Source organism: Ricinus communis, chromosome 8 (assembly GCF_019578655.1).
Source record: "Ricinus communis isolate WT05 ecotype wild-type chromosome 8, ASM1957865v1, whole genome shotgun sequence".
Taxonomy (NCBI): domain Eukaryota; kingdom Viridiplantae; phylum Streptophyta; class Magnoliopsida; order Malpighiales; family Euphorbiaceae; genus Ricinus; species Ricinus communis.
Window position 1 is genome coordinate 12,375,918 of NC_063263.1, and position 24,742 is coordinate 12,400,659.

The 24,742-nt window shown below is 33.3% G+C and overlaps 3 protein-coding genes across 3 annotated transcripts; all 3 read right to left on the reverse strand.

The window, feature by feature from the left end:
- Positions 1–1,074: 1,074 nt before the first annotated feature.
- On the reverse strand, positions 1,075–3,609 carry LOC8285290 (probable inactive shikimate kinase like 1, chloroplastic). The gene is made up of 10 exons (XM_002512834.4): positions 3,306–3,609; positions 3,128–3,168; positions 2,944–2,998; positions 2,740–2,812; positions 2,565–2,652; positions 2,236–2,318; positions 2,012–2,117; positions 1,791–1,869; positions 1,644–1,708; positions 1,075–1,341 (listed from the first exon to the last, which is right to left on the reverse strand). Exons 1-10 carry the CDS (start codon positions 3,523–3,525, stop codon positions 1,273–1,275), a joined length of 879 nt encoding a protein of 292 aa, XP_002512880.2. The 5' UTR covers positions 3,526–3,609; the 3' UTR covers positions 1,075–1,272.
- Positions 3,610–6,416: 2,807 nt separating this feature from the next.
- On the reverse strand, positions 6,417–16,127 carry LOC8285292 (uncharacterized protein At2g33490). Its single transcript, XM_002512836.4, has 11 exons — positions 15,685–16,127; positions 14,758–14,830; positions 13,938–14,012; positions 12,925–12,986; positions 12,748–12,816; positions 10,691–10,719; positions 10,407–10,614; positions 10,083–10,319; positions 8,609–8,662; positions 7,293–8,325; positions 6,417–6,682 (listed from the first exon to the last, which is right to left on the reverse strand). The coding sequence occupies exons 1-11, from the start codon at positions 15,796–15,798 to the stop codon at positions 6,672–6,674; spliced, it is 1,965 nt and encodes a 654-aa protein (XP_002512882.2). The 5' UTR covers positions 15,799–16,127; the 3' UTR covers positions 6,417–6,671.
- Positions 16,128–19,625: 3,498 nt separating this feature from the next.
- Positions 19,626–21,993, reverse strand: LOC8285293. Its single transcript, XM_015715331.3, has 3 exons — positions 21,012–21,993; positions 20,703–20,755; positions 19,626–20,203 (listed from the first exon to the last, which is right to left on the reverse strand). The coding sequence occupies exons 1-3, from the start codon at positions 21,550–21,552 to the stop codon at positions 19,991–19,993; spliced, it is 807 nt and encodes a 268-aa protein (XP_015570817.1). The 5' UTR covers positions 21,553–21,993; the 3' UTR covers positions 19,626–19,990.
- Between the last annotated feature and the right edge of the window lie 2,749 nt (positions 21,994–24,742).

The following is a 24,742-nucleotide window of genomic DNA, read 5'->3' on the forward strand; positions in this document are numbered from 1 at the left end:
TCAGAGAGGTTAATAGTTTACCTGTTGATTTTCACCAAATTGGTGCTTATTTAGGTAGAAAATTCAATGCCCAATCCATCATGTCAGATTCATTTTGCTTATGTCTGAAACTTTCTTTCACCGGTGCAATGGAAAAGACCAAAAGTTTTGACCCTCTTTTTATCCTTTTAATACAAGTTATAAAAATAATAGTAATTTTGAGACAAGGGTTGCCTCGTTTCTAGATTGAAGTAAAGAAATGATGACGACGAAGAGGATATAAAACTGAGAAAAGCAACCACGTTGCCTTCAACTGTTTAATTAGGTAATATGTGGAAACAAAGGATTCTCACATCTGTCCATTAAGCCATCCACTTCTTGCAAATCTATGGATTGGGTGAAAGGGTTTGGCACGTGGAGTCACGTGACGTGGCAGCAGCCGGAAGCTAAAAATCACAGGTACCTGTACGTGCCAAAACCATTTCTCCTTTCACATGCAATTGTGTTTGTGTATATATACATGCTAAAATTCCAAAATTCTTAAATGCATAAACTAAAAATGACTGCAAACACATCATCAAGATTGATACATTTTCGTTTGCAATTTATGCTGGTGTGTGTGTGTGTGTGTGTGTGTGTGTGTGTGTGTGTGTGTGTGTAGACACATTATGCACAAGTTGACAGGATATCATCTTTGAAGCATAAACAGATAGTCATGTGTGGTGAAAGAGAAGATATGGTAGTTAATGGATGACACAATTATCATAAAACTTCTGAATGTGATTTTAGGTTTTGGGAATATAAAAAGAAAATCTCAAGTTGATAAGTTGAACAACCTTGGCACGCAGGCATGCTAAGTTGGAATTTTTCATGAATACTATACTCACTTCATCCATCTTTCTTCTTACCAAATTGGAGATTTAAAGAGAGGAAATATGGAATCTATTTAAGTGGAATTCTAAGTGAAAGAAAGTAGAAGTGTCCGTGTTTTGTTTAATTCAGTTTACAGAATGAAATCAATGTAGCGGCTTTATGGAATGACCTGCAGGTAATCTTGTGCCATGAATGCTGAAACTATTTTAACGCATGGAGAGATGATGATCAAGAGGGTTAGCTTTCTCTTTTAGATTGCATGACGATTACAGTATATGTTTTATGGTATGTGTTTCCGGGGAAACAGAATCATTACCCTAAGATGGGCGTAAGCTCAGCTCATGAACAACACTTCCAGAAAAGTCTGGGACTTGGAGACAGTTGACATCTGAAGATTTGTTGCAATATAGAAATGGTTTTCTAAAAGGGTCTCGCAGCTTCTTCCAACATCTTCTTTAGTCTTGTCAGTTTCTCTATCTCCTTGAGAACCTGAAAATTCCAAATACAGCACAAAGATCCCCATTCTGAGTCTACCAAACTAGTTATAATTTAAGGAAAAGAACTTACCTACACCGGCTGTGTACATCCACTCTCACGTATGTACGACCCACCTCATGTGAGTGGTGGTGCATGTGCGTCCGGTGTAGGTAAGCACTCCCCCCTTAGGTAAGAATATTAGGATTGAGACGTGTGGCATAGTGAGACGTCTTTTCCACTATCATACGGAGTGTTCTTGTGGGAAAATCCCCACTATGCATCCTTTCCGTCTAAATCACTTCTTATTTCTTTACCTCCAATGTCATATCCTCTGCGGTTACTGAATCCAGTGCGTCATAACCTAAATTAACAGCTACTTCTGCTTGAAGCAAGAAATGATCAGGAATAAAAACAAGAACACAACTAATCCATGACAAATTAGATAAATCACGGGGATATACTTTGCAGCGAAATTGTAGCATCAGCAGTAGCATAACCTCCTCTCATTGCTTCGAATGTAGCAATTAGCTCAGTTAATTCCTGGTTATTGTTCATCATATTAGTTCGAATCCCGAGGGCTCAACATAGCAAACCAGGTTATTTCATTTAATAATAAACAGTTTCCTAAGAACAGAAAGGGAATGGCAGAGTAAATAATTAACAATTTGACAAGGGAAAATACCTCTGAATCAGCTCCAGAAAGTTGATCACTCTCTTCACTCATGGCCTGGGCAACCATGTCCAAGGGCACATCAATCCATAGTGAGATTCCATGTCTCAGGAGTGCCCTATAAGATTACAAGGAAGCCAGTGGTCAAGCAAAAAGAATTAATGACTATCGATATTATCCATGATAAATGGAGGTAGAGAATCACACACTAGGGCAATCAATGTTCATATTCGTACAGGTTAGTAGAACTCTGAACGGCACCATCTCCTGCACATACCACCAGCCGACCCATTGATGACAATTGCTTCAATACTTCTGTCTGTAGCAAAAATACAGCTTCAAGTAATAAATCAGTAAAAGGAAAAAGTCCTGGAAATATTTGAGGTCCATATTAGTCTCAAGGAAAACTCCACCATAAATTGAAATTCATTCATTTTCAAGAACTGCCCCTAACATATAATGGTCCTAAAGCAGATGAAATACACTAATCTCAAATATTTAACAATAGAGCTGGCAGCCAAAAGCAAAAACAAAGCAATACCAGACTAGCTATGAAAGAATTTACCTCAGACTCACGAAATCCCTTCTCATCAGTCTCCTTAAAAGATTTGGCAGCGGATGCACCGCTGGCTACTTCCTCTACCAAACTATCACTGGAAGCAAATGACTCGTATGAATAAAAACTTGCAAGCCGTTCAAGCTTATAACAACTTTTGCAACTAATATACACAGTTATTTACCTGTCAAAATAATAATATCGTAAGCTATCTGCTAGAAGTTTGCCCAAACTTGTTTTCATGGAACTTCTCATTCCTATTTCACATAGAGAGAAAAAGTCGCCACAAAAGTACTATCCGTCCGAACACATTAAATTCATCATTGGATTTGAACTCACCAAAAAGCATTGATAAATCTACGTTAAGTAACCAAAATGCAATGCTTACCCACAAGAAATATTGAAGTCCCTTTTAGTTCTGGGGATATATCAGCTGCTCTTTTCTGAATTAAAAATTAAAGCAGTTCGAGATAAAACCTTCCAATTATAATCGCCAAAGTAAAGAAGAAGAAGATAAAACAATGAAGTCCAGAATTACATTTTCTTAAAAATAATTAAAAAATAAAACTTACCTTTAATGCAAGAGACGAGTCAAGAACAGTAACCTCTGTAGCTGTACACACACAAAAAAGGCACAATACTTTCATATAGTAAAGAACTAAAAAACCCCAATTACGAAATAACAGACGCCACCAGCCGTATTAATTAATTTAAATAAATCCCACTAAAGAAACAATGTAAAGAACTCACTTGAAGTAGTAGTTTCATCGGAAAGTGAGCAAGTAGTAGAAAGTGAAGGTCTATAAAATTGAGACTTGTGTTTGATAAGAGTAGAAAAGGAGTGTGAAGACTGGGCGCGGATATGAAGTAAACAACTGGGTAATCGGAGAGTTGAGTAAATTGTGGGTGGTCGTGGTGAGGGTGATGGTGGTCGGAGTGGTGGTGCTACGGTTGCTGTCACTATCTCCATTGATGAGTGGGTTTATCTGTTTTTCCTTCGAAGCAATGCAGCTTTTGTAATAATATCCATTTTAGATAACATTTTGGGCTTTGTTTGTTTAATAACACATGGCTTCGGCCTTTTCAAGTTACCACACCTAGCCACTGGGTGGTGGTTAATTTAGCTGTTATTAGATAAGACTAATTATCAATAAAATCTTAAATTTAATATTTTTAATAATTTATTTAAATTATTTTAAAATTTTAAAATAAATATTTAGACTTTAAATTCATTCTTTTAATTTTTTATAGCAATTTAAAAAATTTATTTTGAAAGAAACGATGTTAATTATATTTATTAAAAAAATTAATAAATCAATAAAAGATATTACATTTAGATAAAAGATGCGAAATATATATATATATATATATATATATATATATATATGAAAAATTTTTATAGTTATATTATTAAGTTTATAATAAATTATGTTTGTTAATTCACTATTATTTTTTAAATAAGTATAATCAATTTTTCATGTTATTTTTTATTATAAAATTTTAAAAATTATTTTTAAAATTTTAAAACAGTTACACAAAATTATTAGGAAAATATAAAATTTATAATTTAATTACTAAGCCTAATAAAATATAGTTCATCGCTTTATATTTTATGAAACTTTTTTCTTGAGGATATATGAAACTTGTTTACACTATAATTGAGTAAAATCTGCCTAATGAGAATTTAAAGATCCTATTAAATAGCTAATAAAGTGCGAGTCCGTTGACAAAAGAAAATTACCAATTATCCATTATTGATGATTGATTATTAATTAATTTTTTAAAATAAATTTTTAATATATATATAAAAAATTTATTAAAAATATTTTAAATGTAGAGAATCAAATAATTTTTATTTAATATTTAAAGAATAAAGAATCTATTAAAGTTCTATTTTATTATATAAAGAATGTATTAGAAATATTCTATATATAAAGAGCTAAATTAAACTTTTTACTTTATATTTAAAAAATAAAAAATGCATTCGAGTATTATTTATAAAATAATTTTTTTTTTATGATAGTTATGTGAGAAAAAGAAATACCCACTAATCCGGAATGAATACTTAAGAGGATGATGTCTCTCTAATAAGCTAGAATAACCGAACAATTACAAGAAATATGATATATGAAAATCAGTAATTTATTGATAATCTCTGCAAAGTCTCCATAATCATTGAATTTGCTCCATCAATCTTCTCAATTAACCATTAAGAGTAGTAATTCTATCTGGGTTTTGAATAAAATCAAAAGGTTGATGGCAAACAATCTCACAATTGCAGGATCGGGTTTTAGGTCCCAAAGATTGACAGCGGCAGTTCCTTGGCATACTGCTTGCTCCATACTTTCCCAAAAAGTCAAGTAAACATTGATAACTCCCATTATTTCCACAGTCTTCCCCAGCGAATTTGTCCTTCTTTGGACACCATTTTATATCCTCTGCACACATGAGAAACAATTATATGCCCATCATTTCCTTTACATATACTAGTTATTATTGTTCAGATTGGGTCGTGGACCTATATTTATTCACATTTTCATTGATGAAACCCAATATAGATTAGGAAAGTTTAATATGATTTAATTTGAATAGAGAAGAAGTACCTTGAGCAGAAGTGTCTTGAGCTTGAGCAAGGAATGATAGATTCATTAGAGCAACAGAGACACAAAAAATTAAGAAAAAAGTGGTTGTTCTTGTCTTCAACATTTTCTTTTCCTCTCTCACTTGTTTTTTGTCTCAATTCTAACTTGTGTTCCTTGCACAGGTAGACAAACACAAACTTATAGGCAACTAAACAACCATTTTAGCTGTAAAAAGGACACTGTTTTGGGAGGGGTTTTTAACCTGATTTAGAACTTTGATATCTTCACATGTGATCTCTGTAATCTATTATTCCTTGCCCTTTTTGTTCTTTATTAATCTTAAATTGGCTCTTTATATTAAAACCTTTAAGCTTACTGGTTAAGAAAGAGTAAAACACTGAAACTGCAATTATGAATTACCTATATTTATATATTCAAGTGTAGATTTGAATTAAAGTCACTCGCAGATAGTAAGTCTATCAAAATTCTGATTATCAAATATAGTAAATGATGTTTCATAACGGTGGAAAGTAACTGAGAGTAGTTTAAATAATCCAAAGGGTTAAGTTAACCAACAAGTTCACCTTATTCATTGGTTAGGGTTCAAGTTTTAGATCAGACCATAAATAAATAGTACCTTATCCAGAAGTGATATATATATATATATATATATATATATATATATATATATATATATATATATATATATGGATTCATTTGAGAGTGTCAAAGGAGTAATTAGAATTAATAGTGGTTGTACATTTGCATCCATTGATTTCAAAGGAATTAATTAGCAGAAGATGCACTGACGAATGCCAGCATGTGTATCTCGAACAATGCGCATTATTATTATGCTTATGATATGAAGGGTAGGTAAGAGAAAATTTGTTGTATGTTTTGGTGAAAGTGCACTTCAATATGTTTGCATTTTATCCCTAAACAATCTCTCTTTTCTAATTAGACAGAAAATAACGTCAAAATACACTCTATAATTTCATCAACCAACTACTAGACTCACTCCAAAACTCGACTCCAAATTGAGCCTTTCTTTTTTCTGTTTTCTTCTCAACTCCAACTGTTTCTCAATACTATATTCAATACAAATTACAGTGAGTTAGATATTATCTCAAAGGATAATAAGGTGAAAATATTAAAGGAAAGAAAAAGAAGAAGAAATACGTTTATCCTAGCAGTCCTAAGTAACATAAAATAATTGCTGATTGGCGATTATATTATGGGGAATATTTAACCAGAAAAGAAAGAAAAAAAAAAAAAAAAGTAGAACCAAAAACAAAATTTCTTAATTGATGATATACAAGATGTGTAATAATGCACAATTATGTGGAGCTTAGTTCTCATCATGATGATAAATCACAGGATGAACAAAAATTGGGATGAGAAACTAAAGAGAGCATAAAACATTCTATTTACACCATGAGACCCAGAAAAAGAAACAACAAATAACGTTAAGCAGTTTCAGAGAAAACCAAAAAAAGAAAAGAAAATCCGAGATTTCATCTGCTCAAGAATATTATCAGCTCCCACCTGCATTCAGTTAAGATGTTTGCAATCAGAAACAAAAATTTATTATAAACCATAAATACATAATCTAGTATGATAATCTGATGAAATTCATAGCCTTTTTCTTTTCATATACCATACATGTTACATGCCAATCTAACATTTCTTTTGTTGAAATACGAGGTCAAGTATTTTCAGGAGTAAATCTTATTATATCAAGACTGAATGATTTATGAAATAGACGCATGTTGGTGCTGGTAAGAAATACAGATTCATGCTTCATAGTTCAGACAAACACAATGCCTCTCAACTAACAAGTGGGTAGCCCCAGCAGTCGATGATATCTGCAACTGGGGATATTGATCAATGGACCTCGTCAAGCATTATTCATGCAGGGTGGCTTTTGAATTTGGACAGTTGAATGAGTAGGAAAAGATATCATTAGTTCAAAAGTGGAAAACAATAAGTCTCTTTTCTCTTGCAACCTATTAATAAGACTTGCAAGTAATCAAATGATTTTTAATAGGAATGTAAAGTCAACATAAAAACAATGACGCCAGCCTGACTCTCGCCTGCAAAAGCAATGATGATAGTTTGATGTAAGAATAGCAAAAAAACTATGAGATCCAGTTACCTCTAATTTGACCGGAATGAGGAATAATTTCAGATATGGTAGATGCTGTTTTGAGGTTTGCAAGGGAGATAGGTGTCAATGGTGGAGAATCAACTTCTTCAGTCTTGTCTGGCATTTGCAAAGACTCTACAGACTTGGATACATGTATCGTCATTGCTCTTTGGCTGCTGGAGGGTATAGAGAAACTCCGAGGGACAATCAAAGGTGGAATTGGAAGAGGTGATGCCAAATTTGTTACTCCAGAAGATACCCTGATTGTTCCAGAATGTTCAGGATTTCTGACCAATGGAGCTGAGTGACCAACTGGTGCTGATGATTTTGCTGGCTTAGTGACAAAATTACCCGGTGGCCTTGGGAGCTCATGAAGCTCACTTATTCTAGGTGAAGATGCAAGGGGAGGTGAAGCAGTTGGGGATACTTTAGGAGATGTATTCTGAGGAATTGTCACACGAGAAGGCACTCCGGAAACTTGTTGGGGAAGTTCATTGGAGAAGATGGGACCACTGGCAGATAAAGCAGGCTTTGTTGACCATGGCTTACTAGTTATAGGACCGGAGAAAGATTGCCGTTTAATTTTTTTGTTGTCAGATGCATTGTACATATCGAGATGTGGAAGTGAAATTCCTTCCACTAAAGGAGGAGGTAAGAGCGTGGAGGTGCTGTTAATGCTGCTGTCTTTATGTGCTGAACGTGTTTTTAAGGCAGTTAATTCTGACAAGTGATAGTCACCAGGATCTTTCTCGTGCTTCTTCTGTTCCAATGGAGAAGAATGCCATAAATTGTGGGTGCGTCCACTGAAGTCTGAGGGCCTTGTGTTGGCAACTGAACCACTTGTTCTTGAAGAGATTGGACTCTTTGCATCAATAGGTGTGGGCAGCACATACGTGTTAGACTTCCTTGCTGATGATTGCATCAGTCTTATCCTTTCAATTGGATCAGACTTTCTTTCTGGAAATATTGGTGCAGAATGGCTGCCTGGTCGGGGTTCTCTAAGCGATGCCTGGAGACCTCCTTGGCTTTTGTCTGGATTTAACTGCACATGGATGCAAAAATTCAGTTGCCAAATAACTTACACATCTAACCTCAAAGACAAATTATTAGAAGAAATTATTGTAAAGGTCAATATCCAATATTCTACTCGAAGCATTTCTAAAGTGAGCCCAAAATTCTCAAATCCTCATTCAAAAGAGCTGCAAATTATTAGTAAAGTTAAATGAGGAGAAGTTTATATCAGTGTCCAGAGTTTACTTAAACTATTCCCGGTAAAATCAGTAGGTTCAAATCTAGTAACCAAGAGAAAAGCAAAAATGCTGTACCTCTGCATTCTCTGTGAAAGAAGCTTGGGGAAAAGAAAGGTCTTCATCATCCACCTGCATATTTTGCAACCATGTCAAGATACAAAAACAGGTTGATAGAGATTAAGAAATAAATTGAAATATTAAAAAATGCCAGCTTCATTACTAATTAGACAGTTTAAATATGAAGACTGACTTCTAGAATAAAAATCCTCGGCAGTGGACATAATCTCAAGAAAGACAAACTTTCTTTCACGCTACTTCCATAAACATTATGAGAATAGTCACTCTTTCCAAAAGGAGTCCACCCTCTCATACGCTTCTGTAAAATGAATCCATCATCACTATGACAAGACTAATCTCTTCTCTAAAATAAGTCCATTTTTTCATCCAAAATAGAATACCTCCATAACAATTTACAGCACAAGATCTATATCATTGATTCCTATTATCACAGGGACTTTCTTCAAGCAAACTACCAAACTGCTGATCTTAGAACCAGAAAAATAGGCTTACTCCTCGATTGAATCAAAATTCAAATCCGAATTTGATTTAAACCTAGATTAATGTTTTGTTCAAAAAATCCGAAAATCAAATTTGAGTATCGTGTCGTAAGAAAAAAAATGAGTTGGGTAAGAAGAAATTTTTTTTATTGAATGTTTTTATTCAGTTTGACTACTTTATACTTGATTATATTATCATCATAGTTTATCTATGCTATTGTACTCTACTCAACCAAGCCTAAATCTCAAACTACTAAAAGCAGTAAATTAGATTAATCACTATGGAAAGGAAAGAGTCAAAATTAGTAAATAGAAGTCTAAGAACAATACAATACCAAAAGAATGCTACAGCAGATAACAAAATTAGGACAATTCCTACAGACAAATGTTATTCCTCAACCTCCACAATCATTTGAAGTGAAAGGTCCAGAATTCCTTAAAGTATATTGATCACTTGCTGTAGGTGATCAACCCAGTATTGCCCCTAGCAAATCCCAACCTCAACTCAACTCCAACAAATGACTTGAAAATGCATCAAGTAATGCAAGGTTCTAGAACACTGTTGATCACTGTTGATGCATGGATTGTGAAATCAAGAGTGAATTCGTCAATCTTATTTAATTCAATAACATGATACAGCATGAATCAAGGGAATATCTGGAGTATTAATTTGCATAGCTTTCATACTTAAAATGGGACAACAATGAACTGGTACAATGTAAGTTTTTCCAACAAAGCACATAATTCTCCCAGGAAAAACATTAGTCTGATCTAATTGATACTCGGGCATGGTATGACAACAAGAATAATCACAATGGAATGCAGAGAGAGAAAAAAAAAAGAAACAGATAATTTCTGTATATTAATGTAGTAAGGAAACAATGTCACTGGCTTGGTACAAACTCAGAGACAATGTCTTCACAACCATGCACGAATAACAAAGCATGCATGACATATGCAGTTGCTATGTTTTCTATCAAAATCAACCTCACCTCCATTGAATTCCTTGATGCAGAAATAACATCATGCCCCTGCTTGTTTTCTCTGTAGTCAAAACTCAGTTCCCTCCCTTCATTTGCATCGCCAATGTCATCATCATCTTCACCATCTTCCCTGCCATCATCTTCAAGTCCACTGAATTGGTAATCTATATGTTGCTGTTCTGCAACAATTTTTACATGATCATCAACTGCTTCAAGTGATTTGAGTCCCTTTCGGAAGAAATTCAACTGCAATTAAATCATAACTATCATTATCCAAGTTATCAGAAAAACAAGATAACTGCACTTCAAAACCTGCAAGGAACATGAAGAAACCTGAGCTGCATGGTGACGGGCTGCTTGTGTAAGAAGACTCCGGGACTGCCCTTGTTTCAAGGATTTCAAACGAAAAACGCACAGGGTTGCCTCTTCATCATATTCATCATGAGCTGTTCGCAGTTCCTGCAATGTAAAACTTTCACCTTTCCCACTCTTTGACTTCCCTTTTTCTTTCTGTTGTGCCACCATGTATTCATAGACATTTCTGAACATTGCATATCAGATTCAGAAATAACTTACTTTCTATCAAATAAAAGCAGAAGTATATAAAAAGGACTGACCTTTTTTCATCGCATTGTCGCTTCATATCCTGCCAAATGAGCAAAGGAGTACATTGAGTAAAATCCTTAGCAAAATGATTTGATGCACTGTCAATGCATATAAGTGATGTGAAACCTTCTCCAGCAATGCAACAAGTGTCAATTCTCCAATGAAGAGAAAAGGAGATGGCTTTTTATGAATGAACTTATAAGGCCTAAGCCATGCTTGGGAGGGATTTTATTTCACCATCAATGTCTAACAGATTGACATGTAGCACATATCATTTACTGTTGCAACGTTAATAAGAGCCAATGTAGCACTACTATAGAAACCACTTGTCACAGAAGCTTTATAGCTGCCTTTACAAGTAGTAATAAAAACTGCTCTGTAGCAATTTAGCATTCTCGTGATCAAAACATGCTGAAAAGAAGAAAATATAACACCTTAAAATAATTTTTTGATTGTTTTTAATCAAAATATCTAAAAGGCATAGTTTCTCAACAATAGTTGTAACAAGGACGCTTAACAGACAGTAAATACACGAATGGTATTTTGGGATGAAAAATGATAAATATAAAACTTTTACAAGCAAAGAAATTTCAAAACGCAAAAACCCATTTGAGTACTTGAGAATTACACTCTCTGTTGCTATCAGGTGCACCTAGCTTATCAGCTATAACCAATGTACATAAATGACTGGATGAAAATGATTTATGTAAATGTAGGTTCAAAAGCTGGTGCGAGAAAAAATTGCTAATGCACCAAACCTAGAACCAAGATTCCTACAAAGTTGCAGAAGCACCATTGTGGAAAAGGGTGTCTTAGTGCATTAAGCTTACAGTATTTTGCACTCCGAGGAGGATCAGAGGCATAGAGCTTCTTCGGGTTACAAAGAAACAGTTCCCATGGTTCAAACTCATGACTTCAAATCATAACATCAGATCGAATTGCATAAAGACAGGTTTCTACAAGTTATACTTTTCGTTATTAATTTGTGGAAATCCCCACTGTACCAAGGCTCTTCCTCCAAAATATCATCAGGGCATTGTAAATAGAGACTTATGGGTGCAGGACAGATTGGGCACCCAGCATATTAAATGCTTTTATCATGGGTGAAGTTCAAGCCATAGAAGAGATTTACAATTTAACAAGATGGAATTAAGGGTAAGGTTTGAATTAAAGATGATTAGAGTCAGAAAATAAAAGAAACTGCCAGCTGTTTTTACAGTGACTGTTCAAGCTATTGTAGCAACAAAGGAAAAGAAAGAGAGAAAAAGAAAGGAAAATAATAGCTAGGAACACATATCTCCCAAATTAGTAAATATTCACAATTCCATTACCAAAAACCTAAGCAAATAACTAAGATGCATATGTATTATTAGAGAATTCATAACTACAACTAGTCCTATTGGGATTCACTATCAGTAATTTGGGAAGTTATAAAGCAATGCTAAATAGAAAGTAAAATTCCAAAGATAACCCGTAATGAAAAAGAAAAGAATCCTAAATACTGCTATAAAAAAAAATTCCAAAATAGGTGTACAAGAAAAATCTAAAATTTTTGTTGTTAAGAAAGAAATCAAAATAATTCATAAATCTGAACTTCTCTGACTACATTTAGTATATCAGTCAACTGCAACAAGATGGATCTGCATGTTTTCTCCTGATATCGAACTCCAAAATTGGAACCGACTATTTAGAAGTTCATATGCACGCATGCATGTGTCATCACCTCATTGGTCGGAGGTAGTTTCTTATGTAGCAACCACTGCTCATGACTGTACCACTACGAAATGAATGCTTTGGTTGCAACCAAGGGTACGATAATATCTCCCAAATTCTACCATTTGGCATACACTAATATAGGAACATCAACACCTTCAGAAATGCATTGTGCTTGTGTAATAAAGAATATTCCAAATGATACGCAACAATTTCGCAGAATCATGGCAGCGATTGCACAATGATGAAACATAGAGCATACAACAAAGCACAGCTGAAAGAGCAGTCAAGGATGCCTTATTAATATATATCTCACATATGAAAACAAAGAATAGAGATATTAGTAGGGCCGAACCTCAACTGTACGAAGTTCATTGAGAAGAGACTCCGATGGATTTGTAATTGTTAAGAATATATGAGAGCGCTGAATTACCAGAAGAAGTAAGTTAGAACTGCATTGAATTGCAGACAGTTCTCTGATCAAGGATGTCAAAATGCACGCTACAAGTATAATGAAACAGCTAGCACTCACATAGCTATCAACAAGTTTTTGAAGTTCGAACTGCACTTTTCCCAACATTAGCAAAACTCGGCCTGCAGAAAAATGGAAACAATAATAGCAACTCAGAAGTAGTTTATATCATATTCATAATATAATTATGACAATATGCTTAGTTACAGATAAAATTTGCACCTTCTCCCCCTCTCCCTCTCTCTGTCCGTCACTCAAAAGATAATACACAAACATATGCACATTTTATCCAAAATTTCAAGTGACTGCTTTAAATTCAGTTATCTGCTGAGTACATTCAAATATATTTAAAGCCCCATCGCAAGTAAGATTAATCACTAAATTCAGGAACTGGAACATAAATTTACAAAACTAGAAACCAAGGCAGGAGAAAATAAAAATCAACTGACAGACGGTTACATTACATGTCACTTCCTGATTCACATATCTCATTATTGAAACTTAATCCATGAAAAGTACATTTAAGCAAATTATAATATCCATCAGTTAAATTGAATTCCTGGTCTACCATGGAATGTGAAAATTAAGTAGCAGATCCCCTAATTCTGGCAACACAAGCTTCCAATAGGAAGAGAAAAAGTATATAACTCATAAAACTAATCAGGGTGCACCGGTCCAGGTACTTAATGGATTAACTGAATATTTTAACTTCAACAGCAAGTACTACTAGGGGAATGTGGACCAATCTCCTTTGTAGCAAAAGAAAAAATCTAAAAGATAAAATTTGTTGACAACAACTGCAAGAAGGAGAAGGAAAGAGAGAAAGACAGCAAATATCAAATATTGATAAATAGAACATAATTTTATGAGCTCAACACTTCCAAGCTCAAGAATATATATCTATGTCAAACAATGGCCAGAATAGAAAAGCAACTTGGCCAATTTAATGATCAACTGATAATTAGAAACTTCAAGGAAGTATTTAGAGGGGACCTAACTTCTATAATGCTAAGATCTATTTCAAACAATTGGTAGAACAAAGCAACAATAGGACCATTTTATAGTTCACTTACCACTTTGTTCATCATCGTGTAGTGCAGTTTTCTCCAGTAGACAAGAACCCATTTCCTGCAGTGACTCCGAGAATTCTGCAAATGGAGATGGGAGTTAAAGGGAAGCATTTTATATAGCAACACTTGAAAGATTTTGACAAGCCGTCTGGGGAATGACATAAGCAATAAATTATATATGACATCAAAATGCACGTATCAGTGGTTGTAATTATCCCAGCTGCATCAGTTACAGACTGGAATCACATAAAAATTATGCAGTTGACAACACAAACAAACATAATGGTCACAGCCAGTTAAATCTGATAAGTTCGAACTTTCAGTCGCCTACCAATCATAAAATTACTATAAATAGAGCATGCCTAAATACATGAAACCTATTACAAGCTTTGAGGAGGGCTAACTATATGCACCCTCCTCTTTCATTTGCGAGGAGGTTGTTTCCCTAGTTAGAGCAATGGTTCATAGTTATAATGTCTTAATAGGGACACCCTGGCTGTGTATGACCAAAAATTTCATTTCAGAAAATAATAGTAACAATAATAAAAGTCATTACAATAATTAAAGAAAAACTATTGTCAAGGCCAAAATACATTAACCAAAAATAATTTTTCATCCCGTAAATTGTAGTATTGGTTATTTATTGAAAAGCTACCACCCTAAAGGAAAGAGAAACAAATCAACAAGAAAAAATCAGGAAAGCAGAGAAGGCCAAATTCCACTTGACAAAAGCTGAATATAAGGTCAGCGATACTCAACATGTAAAATTAAAAACATAAAGGAAAAATAAAAGGAAGGAAAGTAAGGAGGGAAGTTCATTTACCATATGCACTGTTTGCTGTAGCAGCAGCAGCAGAAAGTAAGCTGTCGTAGCAATTTCTCATGTCTTGCATGTCCTGTGGAAAGGAAAGAATCAGATAATTACAGAGCAATGACCCTTAAACAACAAAATTTCAGGAAAAGATAAACAAAAGTACAAACCACAAAGTTCTCAAAAATTCATTAAGACCTTGTTTTAGAAAGTCTACAAATGCAAGAATTAAAATCATTTAAATTCTATTTACTCAATTCTCGTGTTTGGAAACTCAATAATTGCTAGAATTCAATTCTTTCAACTTATAAAAGGAAAACAAACAAGGGCACTTTGAAGGAAAAGAAATCATGCCAAAAGTGGCATGATTTTGAAAGAATTCAATTCAAATCAATTTCACTCTTCCTCATGATTTGTTCCAAACAAGGCTAATCTGAGTTGAAGAAGTCATAAGCCTAATTACAGAAAGCAAAGAATGTAATGCTACAATTTCCAGAACTTCCAAAGAGTGTAAATCTGTATCAATCTCAATCAAAATTTGTACATCCACACGATCTACATAAAAATGGTACATTAAATTTTCTTGATTGCCAAATCCATGAGCTGATTTGCTTTCCTTGGCACATCAACTTCCGAACAATTTAATCACGGGAACGCACGAGTGCGCACTACAGAACAAAAAAAAAAATCTAAAATCTAATTGCAGCTCTAAACTGTAATCCACAACTTAATCAACCTATCAATACACATCATAACATCGATCCAAAGCTCCAATTGGTAAATTAAGTGGAACTTAACAAAATTAGTAAATCATTTATTCTTCAATGAATTCGAAGCATATTGGGAATTTTTCTTTTTTCAGAAAAGAAAGTAGATAGAGAAAGAAACACAATTAAGCTACGAAATTAAAATAATAAATAAAAAAGAAGAAGAAAATACCTCAGCAGCTTGAGCGAGCTCATCCAACTGAGCAGAAGGTAAAAGGTCCCTTTTGTCCTTAGTGTCGCTCTTATGAAGCTTAAATCCTCTTAACTTACCAAGCGGAGATTTCATTTCTCCAAAACCCTAAGGCAATGAAAACAATCAGAATAACACCACACCACGAGAGAATCAAACCTCTGTTTTTTCGTTTTTTATTTCTTTTTTCTTTTTCTTTTACTTTTCGTTTGTTTGCTTGCTTCTCTCTCGGCTTGGCGTGGAACCCAAATTCTTAGAAAATCTTGTTTATGGAGTGTGAAATTAGGGAAAAGGAGTGGAATTTCAATTCTATAGTTTCAACGACATTAAAAAGGCAATAGAAGAAACGAATAGCTTTCTTTGGGTCAAAATCGACTCGTAACAGTTGAAAGAGAAAATCAGCAAAATTATTAGAAAATTTAAATAAATAAATAACTTACAAATATAAAAACAAGAAATGAAATGACAAGCGATCAGAGCAAAACCAAAGAGTGGGAGATAAAACTAAAGTGTGAAACGTTCTTTGCTAAGCGAAGAGGGAGGAGTCTATTCTAAGCTGACACGTGGTACTAAGTAAGGGTGAAGAGGGAAATTAGAAGGGGTTAAGGGCAGTATGACTTGGCAAAGGACAGTGGGTTAAAAGATAGTGACACGCGGGATGTTGAGAGTGTACAGTTGGCAAAGAAGAGAGAAGGGGCAGTCAAAGTCAGATATTGGGATGACAAGGAAAGGTTGCTCTAGAATTAGAAACCAAAAATATTGATAATTATAATAAAACTATCTGCTTTGACCCGATTATGAGTTTTTTTTTTTTTTGGTGGGTCAGCTCTTTTTTTCTTTATTTCTCAATTCTGCCCCCACAATTTTCTTCAAATTACTCAAATGCCATGCTTCGAAGATTTCCTTGGATTATTGTTATCTTCTTTTTCCTTCCTCTGTTATGATTTCGTGATTCTTTTATTGCATCATTTAATAAAAATTATATTTAAAATGTTGCATAACCTTTTTGCCTTTTCTATGATTGATTTCCTCTTTAATTAGAGAATTAATTCATCAAACATGGATCAAAAAATCTTTTTTTAATCAATTAATTATTTTCTCTAACTAAATAAATTTATTTACCTAATATATAATTTTAACTTGATATAAATGTTTAACCCTCTTCTGATTAATATGTATATCATGTTAAATAGATGCTACTAATTAATATGATTCTAAATATATGAAGTTTCTAATAGTATATGTATTAAAGAATAAATTGATATTATGCATTTCTCGTCTTCTCTTAGTTGGGTATGATTGTTATTAGTGCAAATAATAATAAAATTTAGAAATTTTTAAATGGATGAATAGTTAGGAAAAGGAATAGAGGAAGTCATTGGGGGTGACAAAGTGAGAGTATTTAGTTCACTTGTTCAAGCATGACAAGTTGGGCCAGGCCAGCATTTACTAACTTAGAAGATTTCTTTCCTTTCTAGTGATTGTAGCTGTGATGTAATGCCTACCAGTAGCTTAAACCTTGGGTAAGCATCCCCCATTCATTTCTTTCACATGACAAATTTGACCCAAAAACTGAAAAAAAAATTAAAAAATCCTTTTTATAATATAATTAATATATATATATAATAAATTCATTATTTCATGAGATTTACCTCATTGTGTTGGAGAGTGGTTGCACAGGTGATCTCAATGGATATGGATATAATGTAGAATTTGTGACAATTTATTTATGTTTTAGATTTGTTTTGTTAACTTACTTTATATTATTTCTAAAATCAAACTAATGATACACTACTAAAAAAAGTAAATAGTGGAGAAGATATATCTTTAAATGGGGACAGAGTTAAGGGACAAAATAGTACGAATAAGAACTTCAAGGGGCGAGGAGGGTAAATGCCACCGGAACTTGATTATCTGCAAAGCTTCCAAAGGAAAATGTAATTAGGTGTACAATATTCTCTCCCAAGATTGAGGGAGTGCCCCTGTTTGAGAAAGCATGTAAGATTTAGGACAAGTTTTTTTTTTTTTTTTTTCTGGTTCTATGACTTGAAAGAGATGCTCCATTTGTATAACGTATGGTTCAACCGTCTATAGGAAAATCATGAGTGATTATGATTGAAAAAATAAATAAAAATAAGCAAAGAAAATAAAAGGAGAAACAAATGGTGAATTCTTTTATGTTCCCATAGGAGACTTAACATGTCATGAGTTGTCAGCTATATCATATAAATAATCTTTTTCCTATAAAGAGTGAGTCTATCCCATGATTAATTAAATTCACAATTGTTATTAGTTTTAAATAAATAAAATTTTCAATGTAGAGAAAAGTTAATCCCCAAACAATTAAAATGAGGGAACAATATGGCATATTTAATATAAAAATAAGAATAGTTTTTATTATATGCTTAGAATAGGAGAGTAATATATATGGATGAATGTTTTTTTATTTTCGAATCGAATAATTAATATATATTTAATTATTAAAATTAATAAATATATGTAAATCAATTATTACTTTAGTATATATGTGGAAACATACATCCAGACTAATTAAAAAAAATTAACAAAATAAAAATAATGAATTCATATTAATAATAAGGAACCATAGCAGAAAGGTTTAAATTAAAAAATCTCTCTAATTATCATAAATAATAATATTATTCACACCATTCCTTGACCAGCCTTATCCCAAATTTATTAATTTAATTTTAATACAATATATAACTTTATTAAAATGGCCCATTTCCATATATAGAAATAAATAAATATATGGAAGGTTAGAGTCTTTTGAATGTATTAATTTATTAGGTCAAAAAAAAGCGCGTTGCTTGAAGCATTAAGGGAGTGACTTGAACAAAAGATGACGATGATGATGATAGATAGATAGATAATGAAGAATGGCATTTCATTTTTTCAAAATCAAAGCCGCCTTTTGAAATGCAAAGGGATTGATTCTGATATGGGACACATACACACATACATTGCTTAATTTTATCCAACAAAAAGAAACAAGTCCTCAATTTTATTTCAGTTTAATAATCAACATCATGCTTATACTTTTTTCCTTTTTTACGAATTACCCATTTCATTGCTTGAGTTCTTTCTTGAGGGGCTAATTTAGAGGAGTTTCCATGTCATATGTCATGCAATTTCATAGATAGATTTTCGTTTTTAAAGTAAAAGTTAGATAACGGTATCCGGTTAATTTCATATGCATCTCAATTTATTTATTTTTTTTATAATGAATTTAAAGATATATATATTTGGTTTACATATTCAAAATTATATTTTTGATTGTTGATTATAAAGCAGAGACTGGAGACTAATAATTTTGTGTTTTGAGTTTGGGAGAGAATATTTCCAGGACTTCGTCCACAAAAAAGTATTTGGGAAGAGTAGTTACCTCTTCTTGGCAAATATTAGTATATTAGTGTCACACACAGCCTAGGTGTCCATGTGTTAAGCTCCCCATCCCCCAATTGTGCTGGACTATCATGGCCTGGAACTTGTGCTATATAGATATTGGTTTACTGGGTTCTTAGTCCTTCTTGGAACCGAACAAGAAAAAAAAAAAAAAGTTGGAGCATTAGCAGTTAAAATTAATCAGGAAGTCTTTATACCCCTTAGCAGTTAAAATTAATCAGGAAGCCTTTATACCCCTTTCCGTATAATATGATACTAATATAATTGATCTTATCTACGAATGATGTAATATATTAAATTTACTTATATTTTTTTTTATAATACTAATATATGAAAAGATTGTTGTATCAAACATGATAAATACTAAAAACATGTGTATTTTATTTTTCTCAAGCATACAATTGACATAAGGAGTATACATTATAGTGCAATTGTGTTTTCTGGGGATGGGAATAAAAGGATAGGGAAAGACCAAGGGTTCATAATAGCTTAAATAATAATAATAATAATAATAATAATAATAATATAATAAGCTTAGGCTGAGTTTCTGAAAATTATATTTTGCAAAGAGGGTTACTCTTGCATTGCAAAATCATATACAGTACAGAGGGAAAACTGAGCACAAACGCATATAATACACTGCTGACAATGACATAGACACCATAATACCCCTATCTACATAAAAATTGAAGAAATGAATACTCTTCAACAAACAAAGAACGACATAAAGGTAATTTGTTAGTTTTTCTTTCCATTTTCTTTTTTCAGGGTTAACAAAAAGAGGGGAAAGCTCCAAGGAATGAAAAGATTATTGCGTCCTGGTTAATTACCCTTATGGAGATAAATAAGATGATTATCGGACAGCTTATGCAATTAATTTACTTGTATCCTCATTAGAAGGTGTAGAATTGTGACTCCTGCTCAAGCCACTCGTTACATTGTTTTTCCTTCCTACTGCTGGTCCTCCCCTTTGCACAAAGACACTCCTAAGTCCAAGTGCTGATCCACCCATGTGCATTGCATTCCTTATTCCTCTTACCCTCCGTCCTCTTTTTGCCGTCGGCAGTATATCCGATCCCTACTTTAAAAAGAAATAAATTATTTCACCAAGTATCATATTATAATTTAAAATTAATTGTTCAAAACAAAGTTTAAATTAAAATTAAAGTAAAGATATAACAGTGCCAAACAAATATCATTTTTGCACCATAGATCATTCTCTTTTAGCATGTTATATTACTAACTGTAAAATAGTATTTATGTTCTTTATTAAAAGATCACCAAGAGAGTATTCATAAATTTAGTCTGACGATAAATGTATTTCAACTTGAGCAACATTTTAAGCTTGAATTCATTTCTCCTCATTTGTAATTATAATAAGAAAAAGAATGTTATATTAGAAGGATAAACACAATTATTAGATTGCTTATGTTAAAAACGATTTGTAACATTATTAGGTTAAAGCATTAACGCCTACGCTGGAGTACTATAAAGAAATGAATGTCATAAAGGATATTATGATAAGTGTTAAAAGTTAAGAGCATAGATTTCATATATAGTAGTACTTTTTATATTACCTTTTGGGTTTCCTTTGTCAATTTGATCTCTTCCCTATCATCATCAACATTATCTGCGAAATCAATAGTCAATTAAATAATTAAATATGGAAATAAGCCCAAAATGCAATTGATTTTAAAAATACCACTAAGTTTAATTGTAGATTTTGTCACCATTCACTAATATTGGTGGGAGCTTATCATCTTTCTGCTGAGTATAGCAAGATAGCTATTCCATATTGTGTGGCACTGGCACGCGAGCCACTGGTCTCTAATGAATAATAATAAAATTCTTGCAAATGGAAAAATAAGCAATAAAAAAGACTTCACCTTCTTCATAGGTTCTAGCGATAAAGTCATTATGAGCACAATACACCCTGAAACTGGGAGAACCTGGGCCAAACAATATGCTAGCCTCTACATTACTTGGCCTTGCCCTAATAATCATTCCCTCTTTATCATCAATGGATTCCTGTTTCTCCATCTCTTTATTATTAATAACCATGCTTTCTTTTGTAGTTTCTTTATCCATTGTTTCTACATGGGGTTGCTTAATCAAACTGAAGGCATTATTATTATTATTATTATTATAGTCCATTCCTGGAGAAGAAGAAGAAATGCTTTTCAGGCCAACATTGTCGTTGGAATCTAATATTACATCTCTCTCCGTCCCTCTTTCCTTCTCAAGAGAACCAAGAACCCTTCTCAAGAACCCACCTTCACTTGCCAATGAAGAGACACTCTTCCGTTGGCGACTCGTGAAAGAATTGGAATCATCTTCTTTTTCCTCAGTATTTCTTCGACGAAGGGATCTTATGTGATAGCCTTGCCCTCTCTCTTCCAGCTCTGACTTAGATATGCCACAGCCCATGAAGAAAGCAAGGCAATGATATATCAAAATGAAAGGAATGAGAGGTCAAGGAAATGCATGGGAAGGATGAGAACAATGAAATTAGATTTTTAGGGTTAATTAACCCTAGCTTAAGGGAAAGCTTTAATTTCCTGTTAAAATGAAGATATAAGAATAGCTTCTTTTCTTTTTAATTTGCTATCTTTTTTTTTTTTTTTTGAAAAGAAAAAAGAGAATGAGAGATCCAACGAGGGTTACGGGGTTTAGTTATGATTGAACTAAAGAAATGATGGGTTTAATTCCATTCAGGTGATGAGTTGGTTACAGTTAAAGCCGTTACTAAATCTTGTTTTTCGTGGTTCGTCTCCTCTTTGTCCACTTGTCTCTCTTCCATTACATTTTGTTTGATTTTCTTTTTCGTGTATTCTTCTATACAATCACGTTTAGTTTGGATTCAATTGATGTCAATAAATTGTCCCTTATACTACTATAATGTAGTGCATATAAATTATAGAGAAAAGGCTCAAATTTGCCCTTAAAGTATAACCTCAGGTGCAGATTGGCCTTCTATATTTTTTTTAGCCAGTTGCACATAATATCTTGCCAAACAAAGTTCTTAAGCCCTTCTTTTGACCTGTTAATGACGGAGCTGAAGAACGGAAAAAACTTGCGTTAAATATAACTGAGGTATTCGATTGTCAGTGAGTTATTTCCACTGTCTCTCCACTCCCTTTCTTTGTCTGTCTTTTTATTTTTCTTGAGAAAAAAAAAAAAAGAAAACAGGAGGAAAAAAAACCAGAGACAATCGAACCTGTGCAACTGTCTTCTTCTGTCCGTCGTTCCCGGCGTAAACATAAAACCACGACAGCTCGTCGTCTAAAGGCACTTGAGCTAGAACAATCACAATTCTCGCACAAAGTCCAAACTAAAATAGAAAAATCTCTTAAATCACTTTCAAAATCTCTCACTAATTGGCTTAATTTCCTCCTCCAAAACCCAAGATCCTATGGCTGTGATTTAACCGTAATTGATGATCAAGATGGAAGCTTTCCAGAGAAGTTAGTGGGGAGGAGACAAAGGAATGCTCAATGGCGGAGTCCGAAGAGGCTGAGAGGCAGTGATTTTATGGAGATTAATAGAGTTGACGGGTTTTCAAGTTCAAAGAACTATGAATTGTTAAGGAAATCGTTGAAAGATGTGTGTAATTTAGATGATTTGAAGCACATAATGAGGCTTCATTTGAATTATTAAAGCCAAAACTATGAATTATTAAAGTCAAAACTCATTTAGGACTTTCAACAAACATCTTAACTATCCCTTCTTCTCCTTTGCCTTCTCCGCTAAATCCTATTTCAAGACCTGCAAATAATCACAACCCATTTTCTACAAAGTCTTCCAAGGCATAATATTCCACTAAATAAAAATTTTAATCAGGAATTGTATCAAACACTTCTAAGGCATAAAACGAAGCACAAGATTCATCTTACCGGTAAAGTAAAGAATTAGTAACAACAATATCAGAGTTAAATAAAGTTGTTTTAATCAAATGGGCATGAATAACTTTTGTCTTTTCAACAGTATGATGTGCAGATTTTGTGTAGTTAGTGAACAAGGGAATGATAAGAAAAAAAGGTGGTTCTTCTTGTTCATATTTGATGGGTTGCAGAATATGGATAGTGAAGATATAAGTTGGAAAAATAAGATTGGAATTATCTTGGTCACAAGTAACATTGGATCAACATGTTCTTAGAAAAGAACTTAAGATGTAGCCTTTATTTGACATGCAATTTTTAATGGAGAAACATAACAAAGTTGTTGGTCGAATAATTAGTTCTATATATGCAGAGGTGAGTTTAAGAAAGAGTATTTATGGTTAAAGTGTGTTCAAGAAAGAGAATTTTCTTTAGTAAAGAAGAGTATTTGTTTTGCTCAACCAAAAAGAAAAGAATATTTGTTTTGAAAAGAAATGTGCATATTGAGAGAAAAATTAGAGTATTATAGAGAAAGAAGTGGAAGAAGAAGAAGAAGTGCGGCGACGTGTACTGTAAAGAGTCCCAAATTTAAAAGAAGTTTGACGCAACTTTCGCTCTTCAACACCGTCATTAACAGGTCAAAAGAGGGGCTTAAGAACTTCGTTTGGCAAAATATTATGTGCAACTAGCTAAAAGAAAACATAGAAGGTCAATCTGTACCTGAGGTTATATTTTAAGAGCAAATTTGAGCATTTTCCCTAATATAATCAAAATGTTTCGCTAAAAACTGCCTTGCCTTGGTGTAATAAGCCAGAATAACTATATCAGGTTCAGGGTCATTATCTAAGGATTATTGTCTAAAAATTCGAAATCCCATTCATTTCGACTCCAACTATTGCGTCTCCAGAAGTACACGCTGGACTCTAGAGGGTAATATCCGCAAACTTGAGTCCCTGCTCCTAAGCCTCGGGACAATCATTTTACAGTGTAACAGTCCACTTGGCTGAGGTTGGAGGTTTAGCAATCGCTGGAAATGCTTGCATTGGCTGCATACAACTATATGACGGGAGAAATTCCGATTTGCCTAGCAAACTTTTCGCTGTGAACTGCAGAATATAATTTAGTGTGGAAAACTCTGGAGGACTTGATCATTGACGAGTTTTTTTTTTGAAACCAAATCAGCATACGTATATTAAATAAGCATGATGACAAATTCTTAATCTCTTTTTTACACATTAATATCCAAGAAAGACGACTTCTTGCTTGAATTAATTTCAGGAGAACAACCCTTCTTGAAGGATCAAATAATCAAATATGTTTCAGCTCTTCTAGAGCGTTTTAAAGAATGCAATTCTGAGTCTAAGAGCGCATCCCATGTTCGATCTCTGCATCCTGAAATTACCTCTTAGATACTGACTGAGAAAACTGAAGAAACCGAAAAATTTAGATTTGACATGTTTATCCACTTTCTTGTTTGTTTCTGGCTTTAAGCTACTGTTAATGATAATTTACCCTTTTTTCTTCTGGTACAAAATTATGTTTTCTACTTGATACTAATTAAATAATAGCTTCTTTAATTTGTAAGATGCTAGTTAAAGACTAAAGAATATCAGTTATTGTGAATAAGCATATTATTGGGGACTTGAGAGTGAAAGCCTGACAAGGTTCCCTATCAGAAACAAATTGCAATAATGTTTTAGGATGGATGATATTGAATTTACACATTGCGTTATTGCATA